At 38.8% G+C, this 14,981-nt stretch overlaps 1 protein-coding gene across 7 annotated transcripts in view; it reads right to left on the minus strand.

Annotated features, from left to right (window-relative positions):
- The window catches only part of myo9aa (myosin IXAa), a 91,256-nt gene that overhangs the window by 25,054 nt on the left and 51,221 nt on the right, over window positions 1-14,981 (minus strand). For 4 of the 7 annotated variants that reach the window (XM_073464484.1, XM_073464482.1, XM_073464483.1 and 1 more), the window contains exons 11-17: window positions 13,579-13,700; window positions 11,388-11,529; window positions 9,174-9,369; window positions 7,107-7,226; window positions 5,466-5,513; window positions 4,810-4,885; window positions 753-893 (exon numbers count right to left, since the gene is read on the minus strand). In XM_073464484.1, the coding sequence (XP_073320585.1) occupies window positions 753-893; window positions 4,810-4,885; window positions 5,466-5,513; window positions 7,107-7,226; window positions 9,174-9,369; window positions 11,388-11,529; window positions 13,579-13,700 (845 nt within the window). The remainder of the gene's footprint in view (window positions 1-752; window positions 894-4,809; window positions 4,886-5,465; window positions 5,514-7,106; window positions 7,227-9,173; window positions 9,370-11,387; window positions 11,530-13,578; window positions 13,701-14,981) is intronic. The other 3 variants (XM_073464487.1, XM_073464486.1, XM_073464485.1) reach the window with 1 other exon arrangement.

Here is a 14,981-nt window from a genome sequence, read left to right on the forward strand (position 1 = left end):
GAGTATTTAAAGCAAAGTTTTGGGGGTCATAATGGATCAAAAACTTACTTGTAAACCTCATAAAGACCACGTAAAGAGAAAAGTATGTAAAAGTATTGCAGTTTTGAACAAAGCGAAGGACATTTTAGATTTTGCTTAATTTCATATTCTCTTCTGTTCACTCATTCTTCCATATCTTGGTTACCGCACAGATGTGCGGGGGAACACATGTGTATTATAGAAAAGAGCAATAAAGTTCCTGAACAAAGTCAATGTAAGCGAATATACCAAGAGATTCTTTATCAAGTAAAGAAAATAAATAAATAAAATAAATAAATCAACAGGTGAGATGGGTCTGTAATTCCAGAAATTCTTCCCAAGAGAGTCGTACTCCTGTCAGCAGAGTAAAAACTTTATTCATCCCTGTGGGGACATTCTTTTTTCACTTGTTCCCCTCCGTAGGGAGGTCAGAGGTCAGGGTCAGCTGCAGAACAGCCCCCTCGGAGCTGGTAGGAATGTAGTGATCACTGAAGGAGGGCAGATGTTTGCTACACTCAGTTTGAACTTTCTTTCAATTTCAAGGATGTCTGTAGGCTGTACTGCTGACAAAATCAACAAACAGTAGAATAAAATCATGCTGACGATGATTTTGCAATTTAAAATCAAACCGAAAACCATCAAAAGTGTGTTTATTTGACTACAACACTGTATAATCTGTAAACCAGTGTGAGGGCAGAGTTTAAAGCTTGACGGTGACTGTGGGTGTTACTGACATGAGGATGTCGTGGGCTCTCTCGAGGAGTTTACTGCTGGCAGAATTGACAAAGATGCCGTCTTCTTCTGTGGTGGAGCTGCTGGATGACAAGCGGCTCTGTCGACCCACACGTCCGTTCCAGCCAAGGCCTGGAGAACTCCTATGGACAAAACACACACAGACAATTAACAGTCATTGATTCATGAAAATCCACACACAAAATGCTTACCTTAGTCGAGAAACTTTCACATTACAAGACACTTTTAAAGCTTTAAATCTATCTTGATCTATATAATAACTGAATAAATACAGCTAATATAAATGTAGCACACACAGTGAAATATAAGTAGTGAATGATGACACAGGGATCATAAACCCTGTGTCAGTCAGTCACAGTAGCTGTGGTAGAGGGTGACTTCTCTGCAGGTGAATATGTTGGACAGATCTGTTGTAGCTTAGCTTTACAAAAGTGTGCCCTTTGTATAATTATAAACTGCATCAAACAGTGTCTTGTATATATTGTTTCCCCAGCAGCAATGTCTCCAGCAGGGGCAGTAGTTTCCATGTTTTCAGCCCTGAGGAGAGAGCAGAGTTCACCTCACACAGACTTCGACACAGTTTACTGAAGCCTCAGAGGTTTAAAACCTCAGGCCTCAAGGTGAAACCTCACCACCTGCCCAGAAGACAAACAAAAACACCGGCGGTCAGGTCATGGTTAAAACCATTAACCATTCTGAACTATTTTAGCCCAGAGGAGGGGACAAGAGGAGAATAGCTGTGGCAGGAGCCGTTTATTACTGATTCAGCTATTCAGACCCACTTTCGTAGGTTTACAAGATTTTCTCCTTGATAAGTTAACAAGCCACTCTCTACAGTAGCAAGATGTATTTGGTTTCTCACACTATGTTTATTATCAGAGAGTTGATTCATTCCTTGAGAGAAAACAAGGTGGAGGATGAGTGTGTGGAGAGGTTTAGTGGATAAATAAATGAAAGTCAACAAAAATACAGAACAGCAGGTGAGACAGTCGAGCGTTTGGTAGCGTAGATTTTCCATGCAAGGCAGCTGTTTGGGTTTAAAGGGACTTTCCACTGCTGAGATACTTCTATAGTTTGTTTTTTTTCTAAAAAAAAAAAGCAGCTTGTAGTAGCTACAAGTATAAACCCACTGTGGCATCACCTATTTGTTTGTACACAATCATTTTCAAGTCAAGTTTGACATTACAGGCCCCCTTCTGGCCATTAGAAAGAATGTGGGTTTAAGGCACTTCTGCATTAGCATGGCATACTTTATACAGTCAATGTTTCAGTCGCTCCATCACTTTATTTGGACATTCATGGTCCACAGAGGATGCATCCTACTCACTTTTGTGATTCCCTGACTTTTTTATCTTGGCCACCATCAGGTCAAAATCTGGTTTGTAGGGGCGCTGTGGTAGCTCACCTGTGGAGCGTAACCCCATGTACAAAAGGCTGAGTCCTTAGCAGCGGCCTGGGTTTGATTCCGACCAGCAGCCCTTTGTTGGGTTTCAACCCCTTTCTCTCTACCCCCTTTCCTGTCATGATCTCATTTTCACTGTCATAATAAAGGCACAAAAAGCCTCTAAAAATAATTAAATACAATCTGGTTTATGATCAAGTACCAGCTAAACAAATTATCATCAGCCTTAAGTGAACTGTGCTAATTAGCAAACATTAGTAAACATTTTAACTGCTAAGAATGTTATTGTCAGCATTAGCATGCTAATGTTAGCATTTAGCTCAAAGCAAATTGAAAGCCACTGAAAACCAAAGAAATTCCATGTTTGCCTGAACATAATTAATAATCAAATAAGCATGTGTTGAATTTGAAACAGGTTGTGGTGCAAGGTGAAAATAGAAACGAGGTGTAAAAAACAACAACAACAGAGGTGTTTGCTGGTCTTTCCATGAGTTTTTCTCTCTATTTGAGGCCACAGAAGAGACCCTGCTTGTCGAACAAGGCCAGAGCACTACTCCACAATCCTCATCACAGTCTGGGCTACACAGGTCCCAGAGGAGCAGTATGATTTGTACTACCAGCCTACATTGCATTACAATATCACATATTACGGCAGAAGATCCACAAAGCTCCAGGATGCAAGTGTAAATCCACATCTTTGGATTTATATTTATTTCTGGGTTTACGTCTCCCCAGTTGATCATTGATCTCAGTAAAATGTGAGAGTACAATATGCCTCTTGTAGTGTTTATCTCCATAGTCTCTCTGAGAGTCCCATAAAGCACCGCACTGTCCGCTGCCCCGTCCAGCCGACACACACCCTGCAGGGACTGAATATTTATGACTCTCCGGGCGCTCCTCTCCAATGCATAGCTCTGCCTTTACATCACAGAGGAAGCAGCTGCACGGGGTTTAGAGCTCGGAGAGTATGTAGAAGATGAGCGTGCATGAGTGTGTGAGTAAGAGAAAGAGACAGAGAGGGAGGGCAGAGGTTGCAAATCACATTAAGAGGGGGGATTTTAACAGCCCCGACTGAGCTCCTGTGTAACAAAAGCTGTTTTGTGCGAGCCGGTTGGTGCTACCAGTCGTGGTCGTGGGCTGCTAATCTCATGGTCCACAGCTAATTAGAGGAGGTGGTGGACCAGGGTGCCAGTGGGGGTGGTGTGAGAGCAATGCTCAGGGTCACAGCACAGTCTTTACTTTTTATAAAAAAACTATTATTTATAGTATGACAGATAATCTGCAAGAAAGGTATTAAGAGGTTTGTTGACAATGACCAGTTCCAGCGCTTCTTGTCATAGTATGTATGTGATAGCACATTTGGTGTCACAATAATATGAATAATGTGTTCCAGACTGTGAAAGTTCGGGTGAACACCCCTTTAAGTTAGAACAATAACTCAGAAAGTCAGTGAAAACTTTGGCACACTGCTCACCAACTTTGACGTCATATAAACAGAAACATGGTGGAAAAAAGTGAATGTTTTGTTGATGGTAAGAAACTTTTTATTAATTCACATATGGCACATCAATTTTTTGCTCTTTTGTCATTTGTAACATGCTATTAGGTTGTAACTAACTAACTAACTGATTTAGGTCAACATAGAGTGACCTAGATTAGTTTTAAAAGTCATCTATTAGCATTAACACTGAAAACTAGACTGGTAAAGCAACATTTTTAGTGGTGTTAATTAAATGTACTGGTGCAGCAACAAGTCTACAACAAAATGACCTGGGAATACAACATCTTCTTTGTAGCGTCCGTCTTGTTTTCACTTTATGACTAAAAGCTCATAAACACACTGAAGTCGGAAGACAAACCTCCTAACTCGGGAGAAGGGGCCATTCAAGGAGCACATGAATGCACTATAAGATCAAATACTACATTTATGGGACGCCCTGGAGGCCTGATGATGAGGACTGACAATTAACCACAACGTCTACAGCCCATCTCTCTCCCTTATTTCCTCTTTTTACAGTCGACTCACTAATAAAAGCATAAAATGCTGGCAAACAAACAAAAAAGAAGAAGTTATTCTATCGAGTACTGCTCAACTGAAACTGGGTGAATACACTGTACGCACATAATAAACACTAAATATAAAGAAACATCCTTCAAGTCCTGGAATGCTGTGTTGTTTTTGTCTGATTATCTTTTTGTTTAAGTTGTATCTAGTTGTCTTTGTTCTACATTTTATTCTGTTTATAAAAAAAGAAAAGAAAGATACAAATATTAAGACGTCAGTTGTCTTGAATATTATATTTATGAAAATCAATATATCCTATTTGGATTGGATTCATAATGCCACACCATAAATCCGTATATGGGGTTTTGTCAAAATAATATAAACAACTATTCATCATTATCTGATCTAATAAAAGACTAATGCAATTAATAACACCTCTATGAAGCATATATTGTTGTAAAACACAACTTTGAATTGTGTGTCTATTTCCACATATAAGCAATATTACAGCAGTCATTTATAATTCCAGGTCCTGTATATTTCCTAAAAACTCTCCTGAGTTAACCTGACAAGTGTTCAGCAGCTTTATAAATTAACAGATTACAACAAATCCTAAAACACAAACTCTTACCGTGGTGATTTCTCATTGATGGTGTTGCTCCCCTGAAGGTCTGACAGCGGCGTGCGTGGACTCTTTCTGGTCACACCTGATCACGGACACACAGGTTGGCATCATGTGAAAGAACACACCCACACACACACCCACACACACACACCCACACACAAGACAGACACAGAGACAAAAACAAACCCTTCCCAAACAAAAATCACACTTCTGACACCATGTGACACCCGAGTGTTATTGCAGTAAGTGTTATGTGCCTTTTTATTGGAAATATTATCTTCTGCAGATGATTTGATGTTGAAACAAAGATCTGTGAGGTTAATAGTGAGTTGCGCTTGTTAGTGTCGAATTATGGAAGATGATACTGAAGAGTTAATTTAGTTTAGTCTGCACTGCAGGTTTGCTTAGTTATTGAACAATTTTGTCTCATAATTAATTATCTAATGGCGCAAAACAGGAAGAGAACTAAAGAGAATTTAACAAAGTAAAACTCTGAGCACAAGTGATTTATTCAATGCTGCTATGTTACATTACGACAGTGTTTCCTCTGAAGCTGCAGCAGGTCACAGTGATGTGAAATCACAGAAGTCTACAGTGTGTTAGCCGACTCAAAAAGAGATCTGCGAGAGCATTATAATTTATCAGGTGACTTAACAGTGTACCGTTTTCAGTCTCATCACTTTGAACAACATTTTCACTTTCATCTGGAGCTGCAGGATGGCACAAAAACAAAAAGACACAAACACATCGGAGTGTCATGAAACATTTATGGAGGAAAAGTGACCTTTGAGAGAAGTGTGTGAGGTCCTGCACCACATGTAAAGCTGTCTGTGAGAAAGTTAGTGATAATAATATACACATGTGTGTCATGTGCCCCTCTTCTAGCACCATCAACAGCCTATGTGGTATTAGAGCATGTTCAGACCTGGTATTAACATCCATCCCGGGTGATCTGAAGTGGACAGCTTTAAGTCTATTAGTTGGCATTAGCACCGTCATTATAATGCATCTGAAGTGAGCTTTTGTGATTGGATCTTGCTTATTTATTTATAGTTTATTTGAAAGGGACAGATACAATATAAATAGGCAAACTGAAACAGCTGTCTGATGCAGGATTCATAGTGTGTATATAAGATGCTAATTTGCAACACCTGTCCCTAGAAGGGCTTTTGTGAGAGTACTTTTTTTTTTTTAACGCGTCTTATCCGCTCTATAATCAAATAAACATGTACACCACTGGCACAAACAACCACAATGATTTTTAAACAGATAAAGAAAGAACTGAATGTATAGCATTTTCTGATTTCACAAGTCCCAAATAGTTAAGAATTTGTCACAGAAAGTGTTTCACAAAGACTTAAACATTACTCCTAACTCAACAACTCATCAACTTTTTTATTGCTTTAATTCCTATTTATTTATACTGACATTTTGTGCTTTTGCTTTTGCTTAGTCTGGCCTTCTCTCTGTTATGCTTTATTGTTCAGAGTTTATTCCTTTATATGGTCTTTCTGTGTTCCCTGCTTTTGCTCTGTCTGTCAAAGCACTTTGTAAACTTTTTTAAAGGTGCATTAGAAATATAGTTATTGTAAATAAAATGTTGCATTCTTTCACAAATTAAGTGTAAATAGTGAAATCAGTTGTGTTCAAACAGCTGCATTCACACCTGTACTTGCAGCTGTCTACCTGTGATTGGATCACTCGGGTCGGATGTTAATACCAGGTCTGAACAGGGCCTTAGTGACAGTGATTACAGACGTGTGCTGTGGTGGAAAAGCAAATATACCCACTGACCGACAGACAGGACTGGACATGAAAGTGTAGCTGTTTGCTGTTACTGACAAAAATAGAAAGTGATTGACACCTAGAGGTGTTACCGTGTTGTTTCCCCAGACCAAAGTTAGCTAATAGAGCCAAACAAACATGCATTTCTCTGCTAGTCTTCTACTAGCACAGTGTTAGTGACAGGATGGCTGAAGCATGCTAGTGAACAACGTGCAAGACAAGACTAAAAATGCATGCAGGTGCATAAGAGAGTGGGAAGAGGGAGACAGAGGGAGCGGAGACCAACAAGCATCTAGTCTAATGATAGAAAACGAAAGTTGTAAATCAAATCACAAAGCACAACATAAAAACTTTGTGACGCTACGTCTGTAAGTTTGGATATTCTTATGATTTGGCTTGACTTTGGCTGCAGTAAGGTGCAGTAATGTTGGAGATGTTGGTCGGCCTCGTCCCTACAGTTTCCCCGAGTCACGGTCTAACATGAAAATAGTTGTTAATTGTTGTATTGGCAGCCTTACTGTACTTCTCCTCTTTGCATCTCTGCAGGATCTCTAAGCTTCTCTGATGCACAGGGTGCTGCAGAAAGCTAAAACTATCCACACTTTTCAAAACTGCACAGGGAGCAGCGTCATCATGCCCTTGGAGAAGCAAAAGAAAAAGAACAAAAAAACAGAGAAGAGAGAAAATAAAATACACAAGGAAAGAGAAAAGGGGGGAAGAGAGAGAAAGAAATGACAGATTAGACAGCGAAGAAGATGAAGATCAAGAGATGCAGTCGTCTACTGGAGAGATACCTGTGCAAGACTTCTGGAGAGAAGATGATTGACATTCACAACTGCAGTTGGTGGCAGCAGTAGGATGTTTGTCACTGTAGTTCAGTGTGTAGGTGTTTCGCCTCCCAGTGGCACTTTCATACAATGTCTTCAAGAAGCTTTTCTGTCACTTGATTCTACAGTCTTTGTCTTCAGAGACAAGGTGAGGCTACTTAAAGCTACTTTAATTCACAATTTAGCCCATAATCAACTATAAAAACAAAGACTTGAAAACACAAGTATTTTGTAGAAATGTTCTAGAAGACATGTAAAAAGTTCCCTTGGGTGACGCTAATATCTTTAGAGCTCAGTTGGAAGAATTTCTAAAAGATATCTAAGGATTAGCTAAATCTATTGTCACAACATCTGCATGTAAAACTTCATGTGTAGGAAGGATCAAGAGGATGCAGAGAGCAAGTCTGATTCATACGACGGCAGCGCTGAAGGCACATCTGGTGGTAATATCTACTGCATGTTCAATCTAAAAGGGATGGAAGGCATTCGTAGAAAGCCAAAGCTGAGAGAGACAAAGAGCAAGAGCTACAGTAAATACATGGCAGCACTACGAGCACTACGCACACATACTACAGAACAGTGACTACTGGAACACAAAATATGGCGGAGATAAAGCGAACTATACTGAATGAAGAGGACAAAATCGTAGCTGCACGGCATGTGAGCATACAGTACTGTACATGGCAGGAAAACTGACAAAATTACATTTGTAATTTCATGCAGTTAATTGGCTAGTCCACAGCCAGTTAACACTTTGTTTCAAGGGGTGAATTGCCGGGTTCGGCTCCTGGCACTCAGTGGCTGAGTCAACTAAGTAAGCTACAGTTAGCTACAATTAGCAACACTCAGCTTAGCAGCAAGTAAAACTCCCTATTTCACCTTGGTACTTATTCTGTGTCATCAAACTGGTCTTATAACATTTAATGACATCTTAATGACAAGTCAACATTGTGTCATGACAGCCGATGTCAACACATAAAGCTAAGTGGTTTCTTTAAAGGAGACAAATTATGTGTTATATAGGTTCTTGTGCATGTAAAACATCTTCAAAGTTAGAGAGGCCAACGTCCGCACCAACTGGAGCTCCTTTCTCCCACAGAAAACATTGCTCCTGAAACTCCTCGTCAGCAGTCCTTTAATTTTGTGACTTTGTGACATCACACTACGACACCATGAACAAAGTCAACTTTGCTTTAAAAGTGACATTATTGACCAAATGAGACCGGCCATTAACATTCATTAAGACTCCTTCATGTTCATGTCATGTCTTATTCACTCCACTTCAAATAAAGTGTTACCCAGCAGACTTAAAGCTTTTAAAACTTATCAAGAGCAGACAATTTAATCAAATAACTGTTCTAACCTTCTGTAGATTTAGTAGTTTACTTATTGACTGGTGTTCTTGTTCTGAACTAAAAAGTACCTGTAATGCTCACATGACATTCAGTAAACCCAGTGTCCTCTCCCTCTTTGTGGATTCTTTGGTGCTTTTTGACACAAACTGAACTTCATATAGTGAATTAAGAGTTACACATGTGTAGTTCAGTCAGTGAACTGAACTGAATGAACTGAACATGTGTAGTTGTCTTGTCATGATAAAAAGACCAAAGACATTTGTTAAAGCGTTTTTTGACTTTGTAAGCTCAGAAATTCCCTGTCTGTCTCCAACATCAGAACATTATCTGCCTCGCTGCTATAACTTGCATATCAGTAGATATACAGTAGATTATTATAGTTTCCATTAGAGTGAGAGCTCACCAGTCTTCTTCTGCGTGTGCCTCTTTCCAGCCTCTCTGAAAGCTACCAGGGCCCTGAAGTAGGATCGGAGTACCGCCCAGCGGAAAGTGGCTGACGGGTCGATTCCCATCAACCCGCAGATGAAGGCGCTCTTGCTGCTCTTCAGTAAAGCTACGATGTCCGGGCGCATGTGGTCGGTGTTCTTCTCCCTGAAGTCCTGTGTTTGGGACAGAAACATGCAATAATATTTAATGGGATTAATTCACTGGATGGATTTAGGATGGACTGGATTTAGCTTCTTCTTAATTGCTGGGGTCATGACAGAGAAAGATGTCCAAATTAAGAATTAACAGAATCATAAAAGAAAGGTCCGAAAGAAAAAGTTTTGAAATAGAAAGAAACAAAGCAGCTGATGCTTGGATCAGATGTATAAACAAAATAAAGTCACAGTGTGGTAAACAAAGACAACAAATGTGTTGATTCTCTAATCCTGATGGGTAACTTATTCCAATACACATACGAGTATAATTTGGGTCTAGGGATAACGCTTTTTTTTCCCATTCCACATAACAAGTGAGATTTACAGAGCTCACCCGAGCTGAAAAAGATTCATGAATACAAAACAAAATATCAGCTCAAAATCAATTTTTCTTCTTATTTTGCCACCATTTCTTCTAATCTAAGTAGAATTCCTCTACGGTGGATATTTCCTGGTTGACTGCATGTGACAGGCCAAGACAGAGCCGTTTTTCATGCCTCTAACTCTGTAGATAAAAGCTGAGAGCTGCACAATAGGTGAAAGGGTCCCTGGGACGCCATATCTGGATTTGGTTGTGTAATATAGAAAAAGGGATTAAAATGCCTCCTCGTTGTTATGTGAAACTCAACAAGCGTTTTCCTCTGGCACCACAAAAAAGGACCAGTGGCGTCTTGTTTTAACCATCTGATGTTCTGCAGTCACTGACTTACAGAGTTTAATGGGAGGTTGTGTGGGCGGTTTTAGCATCTGTTTACATATTTTGCCTTTTGTTTTATGTATTTTATTATGTATACATTCAAATCTATGTGTGTTTTGTGTTCTTGGCTGTAAGACAAGTTAAAGATGAAAGACTGAATTTAAAACGGTTGTTATAATCAGGGAAGACTCATAATGTCACGACTAACTGTGTATTTACTTGTTAAAAGGGCAAAACTTATTCAAATTCATGCAGTTTAAACATAACATGCTGCTTCAATATGGATGTAACATTGGATAAATGTTGATACAATGATAGCAGTTACTCTTTACACAACTTCATTTACTGTATCATGCCTATAGTATGATACCATACACATACAGTACACTGTATTTCTAAAAATTACACATCTTATTCATATGAGTTGTTCAGATGATTAGTGGTCAGTGTCATTACATTACAATTACAATTTGTTCATCTATTAAATATGGTCACTTGATAAATTAATTAGCTGTAAACTTTAAATCGACTATTATAATTATCTATTAATTGGTTTGAGTAACTTTTTAAGAAGACAAAAAGTCAAAATTCTCAGATTCCAGCTTCTTAAATGTGAATATTTCTGGTTTCTTTCCTCCTCTATGACAGTGAACTGAATAACTTTGTATCGTGGAAGAAACAAGACATTTACATTTAGGGCTTTGGGAAACCCTGACTGTCATTTTTCATCATTTTATAGACCTAGATCAGGAGTACTTTGGGGTTCAATAAATTGCTAAAGAATACTTTGACGTGCAGCCTGGGGAGCTGGAGAATCGAACCAGTGACCTTCCGATTACTGGACCCTCTCTGTCTCCTGATTCACAGCTAATGTAATGTTAATGTTATGATGTCCCACAAAATCAAGCAATTTATTCTTCATTTTCTAAAAGGATAGGACTTTGAAGTACAGTTAAAGAAACAGTTGAGGTTTTAATTTTGGACAAAAGATAAATCTTCTGTGGGTTGAGAAAAAAATCAAATCCCTCTGACGCGGTTTTAAAACTTACTGAATAAAAAAATGTGAAACACATGTTGATCAAATTAAATAATTGAGAAAATGTTCTCACAAAAGTTTAAATCTATTTTGAGGAATATAATCAGATCTTTTGACATTAATAGTGGAGTGTGAAAAACACTTTTTCTCCCACAACAAAATCAAAGTTGATAATGGCTGCACTTCCTCTTTTTTTCTGTCTATTAATCAATGACTTGTTGTGGAAGTGAAGACAGCACTGACCTTGACACCGTACTTGACCTTGCCAGCATAGTGTCGGATGATGAAGGCGGGCTCCATGACGGCAGGGAACTCGATGTAGCTGTTCCCCTCATGCTGCCGCTTGAACTTATCCAGCAGAGTCTGGTTGGTGGCTTGAGGGAAACTGAAACAAAAGGACAGAAGAGTTTGATTTGGAGGACAATGGGTTTATACATCTGTATTTAATATGAAGACACATTGTTGATGGACTTGTTTTAAAGCTGTCAACCAGGTCATGAATACTGCAGCGTAAATCATCAGATTCCTGAATATTATGAATTTTAGACATTACTTTTTCCATCAGTCTCTAATCAGGTCACGACAGCAGTTACTACAACAGCACTGGTAATGTGGAAAGTTAACATGATCTGATCTGTAACCAGTTTTGACATTTTATCCTCTGATGCCAAAGGTTGAGGATTAAAGCTGATCTCCGCTCAGATTTCCCTCCAGTCCTTTAACATGGAGAGCCAGAAATTCTGCAGAAAATCAACAGCTTACAGGAAGAGGAGAGGGGAAGAAAGAGACACCAGGGGTTTTGGAACGGGGTGAAACCTGAGCTATGAAAACAACACAGCCAAAGACTCTGTGCTGCTTTCCAGCTTTTCTAAGTGGGAGGAATTTGATTCAGAGTCCAAATGGAGAAGAGGGGGAAATAAAGGAGGAAATACTGTTAGTAAGAATAGTCACAGTACAGTCATGAACCTGAGAAGATTGAATTTACTCTGAAGTTCAGAGGGTTCACACTTTTTTCCACACCTTGGTAATATGATTACACTTCAAAGATTATGTTTGCAGAAATACACAGACATTTAACACTTTACCATGAAGCTGTGCAGTGAATATTTCAGGTAGGATGTAGTCTATGTCCCTCCTTTAAAAGTTGCTAACTGCTTTACCTGACAGAGAGGAATAACATTTCCCTTCCTGATGACAGTGTTAGGCCAGAGATATGCTTTTTAACCACTTGTTCGCGTAGATGTGCATGCAGCCTGTGGACGTGTAGCATTAATTTCTGAGGATGTGCAACCGACACTGTTAGAGCCATTTTACTTTATTCTGATTTATTCTATTATACTAATATGACATTATTGTTTAATTTATTATATAAACGGACGCAGGAAACATGAGGCATCATGAATATGTGAGAGAGTTGTTAAAAGCGAGAGTATTTCCAGTCTTAAGTCCACAAAAGTTTGGGTTTTTGAGCCTACTGCCGACATTCTTCTGGAAAAATGTTTGATATTTTATGAAGATTACAACAATTTGAGAGCATCACTCTGTAACACATTCTTTGTAATTTGCAGTGAGTTGTGGGTTGTGTTAATACATACATTCAACTCTTATCAAGAAAGATTTGTTGAAATGTTTTTAACTAAAAATGTTCTTCAATACTGGATTTTACTTCCCTACTGATGCTGCAGCTGGTTCATCTGTTTGGAGATATTACAAAATCAATCCTCAACTTCTTTACAAACATTTAAAGCTGAAAAAGTGCCAATTGTGGGATAATTGTAATTTGTAGCACAGCAACCCAAAAGCCATAAAGTCTGCGTAACCACACGCAAAAGTGTTTTTAAAAAGAATAGATTATAAAATAGAGTATAAAAAAGTATATTAAGTCCATAAAACGTGAGTTTTGTAAAGAGTCACGCCCCCAATTCCACCCCCATGTGCATCTTCTCATGGACGAGGGGCTCGTGTTTGTGACAGCGTGGAATGTAAACATTAATGGCGTCCTCCTCGGCTGAACTGTAACATTAGCTACCTAAGTAAGCTGGTCTCTCATCCATGAGTAGATGCACGCTTCCTTCTCTGCGGTGATAAAGTTTGCAGATGTAGTTGAGTAGAAAAAAATAGCTCCAACATGAAACTGCTCATAACAAGGTCTGTGGATTATCTTGAGTAACCTGGGTCATGATTTGTGGAAAGAGACATTGCTGATGAGTTTTCAAGCCGAGTCCCGTCTAGTTCCATTATATTGGAGAGAAGGCAGACATCTCCAAAACTCACGCCAAAACAATCTAGATGAATAAAAAGCAGTACAGTTAAGAGAAAAAATATGTGAAAATATGTGTCCCTTTAACCATTCATCCATCAGGATGCCAGAAGCACTTGTTTGTTGCCACCACGCAGGAAAATAAAAAGAGTTGAAACAGGCTGAAAGACTCACTTGCACTCCTCGTCCAGTAGGTGGAACAGCGCTGTGGGCTTCTTGCTGATCAGGTTAATGCAGCCTGTGTTATCGATGTAGTCGATGTTGTGCCAGCTGATTCCCTCTGACCTATATTCCTCCTGCAGGTACACACAACACAGACAGAGAGCTCAGCATCACTGTCACCTTCAGTAACATGCAGACATTTTCTTTGACAGCATCACTCCTGCAGCAATGAAGCGAATATACCAGCAGGTCATACGGTATAAAAACAATATGAAGAGCCTTATTTTAGCACATCTTTATGTAACAATTTTAAAAACATCAGTATTGTTCTTTTATGAGTTGAAGTGTTTGGAAAACAGAGACAGATGCAGAGCAAGAGCTTTAGTTCTAGGCCTGAAGGCGTACAGTGCACGTGGCATAAAAATATCAAATATCAATGATCTATGCGTCATTAGAAACAGACATCCGGTCTGATGTGGGCTGGGCTGCTATAAATATTTCAATCAAAGCAACAATGTTGTTTGTATGCATGCTTTCATGTTGTCTCCTCGCCCAATAAAACACTCCTCAGATCTCGCCTGGTCTCTCGTCTATTTAATAACCAGAGAAGCATTCAAAGCATTTATCAGTCTTCTTTCCCATTCATGTTGTTTTCCAGCGTTCCTGGGAAAGAGATTTAACCAATAAAGACCTTAATCCAGAGGAGGTTTAATAAGAAAAAAATCACTGGAATCTTCTTCTCTCTTTCTCGTTTTCCCCTAAAGTCAGAAGGCTGAAAAGAGTTAATTGTTGTTGCTTCCTCCACAAGACAGCTCACAGGAAATAATATTTTCAAAGGGAAGATGATCCTCTTCAGTATTCAAATCAAAAAGTTGAACCAAATAATTGAGTTGGCTTCAGGACACTATGTTTGTATTGTTTGTATTTAGAAAGTTCAGCAAGAACTACAAATCAATTAATCCATCAATCAATCAATCAACTCCTATCAACAAAAGATTTATTTTACGGTTTTTAACTACATATATTCTTCGGTAAAAGCTGCTACTCCCCTACCTAAGCTAGGATTCATTCATTATTTCGGATTTATTACAAAATCAGAATAAAGAGCAGATTCATTTGTTAGAGATGGTTTTCCTGAATTATACAAGACAGAGTTTGAAACAAGGATGTAAAGCTGATAAAATTCAAACTGTGGGATAACTGTGACATGTAGCTCAAGAGGACAAGAGCCATAAAGTCAGCGAGCCCACTCAGGCTACATCCACACTAATACGTTTGTCTTTAAAATGACATAAGGACATGAAGTCTAATGGGTACATCCCAATACATCTACAGAAACAGAAGACAATACAAAACAATATTTTAGTGAATCTTTAATACGTTTGCCTTTTTAAAAGCATTATTTGTTTATGTTA

The sequence above is a fragment of the Pagrus major genome, chromosome 4 (genome assembly GCF_040436345.1).
Source record: "Pagrus major chromosome 4, Pma_NU_1.0".
In the NCBI taxonomy this organism is placed as follows: Eukaryota; Metazoa; Chordata; class Actinopteri; order Spariformes; family Sparidae; genus Pagrus; species Pagrus major.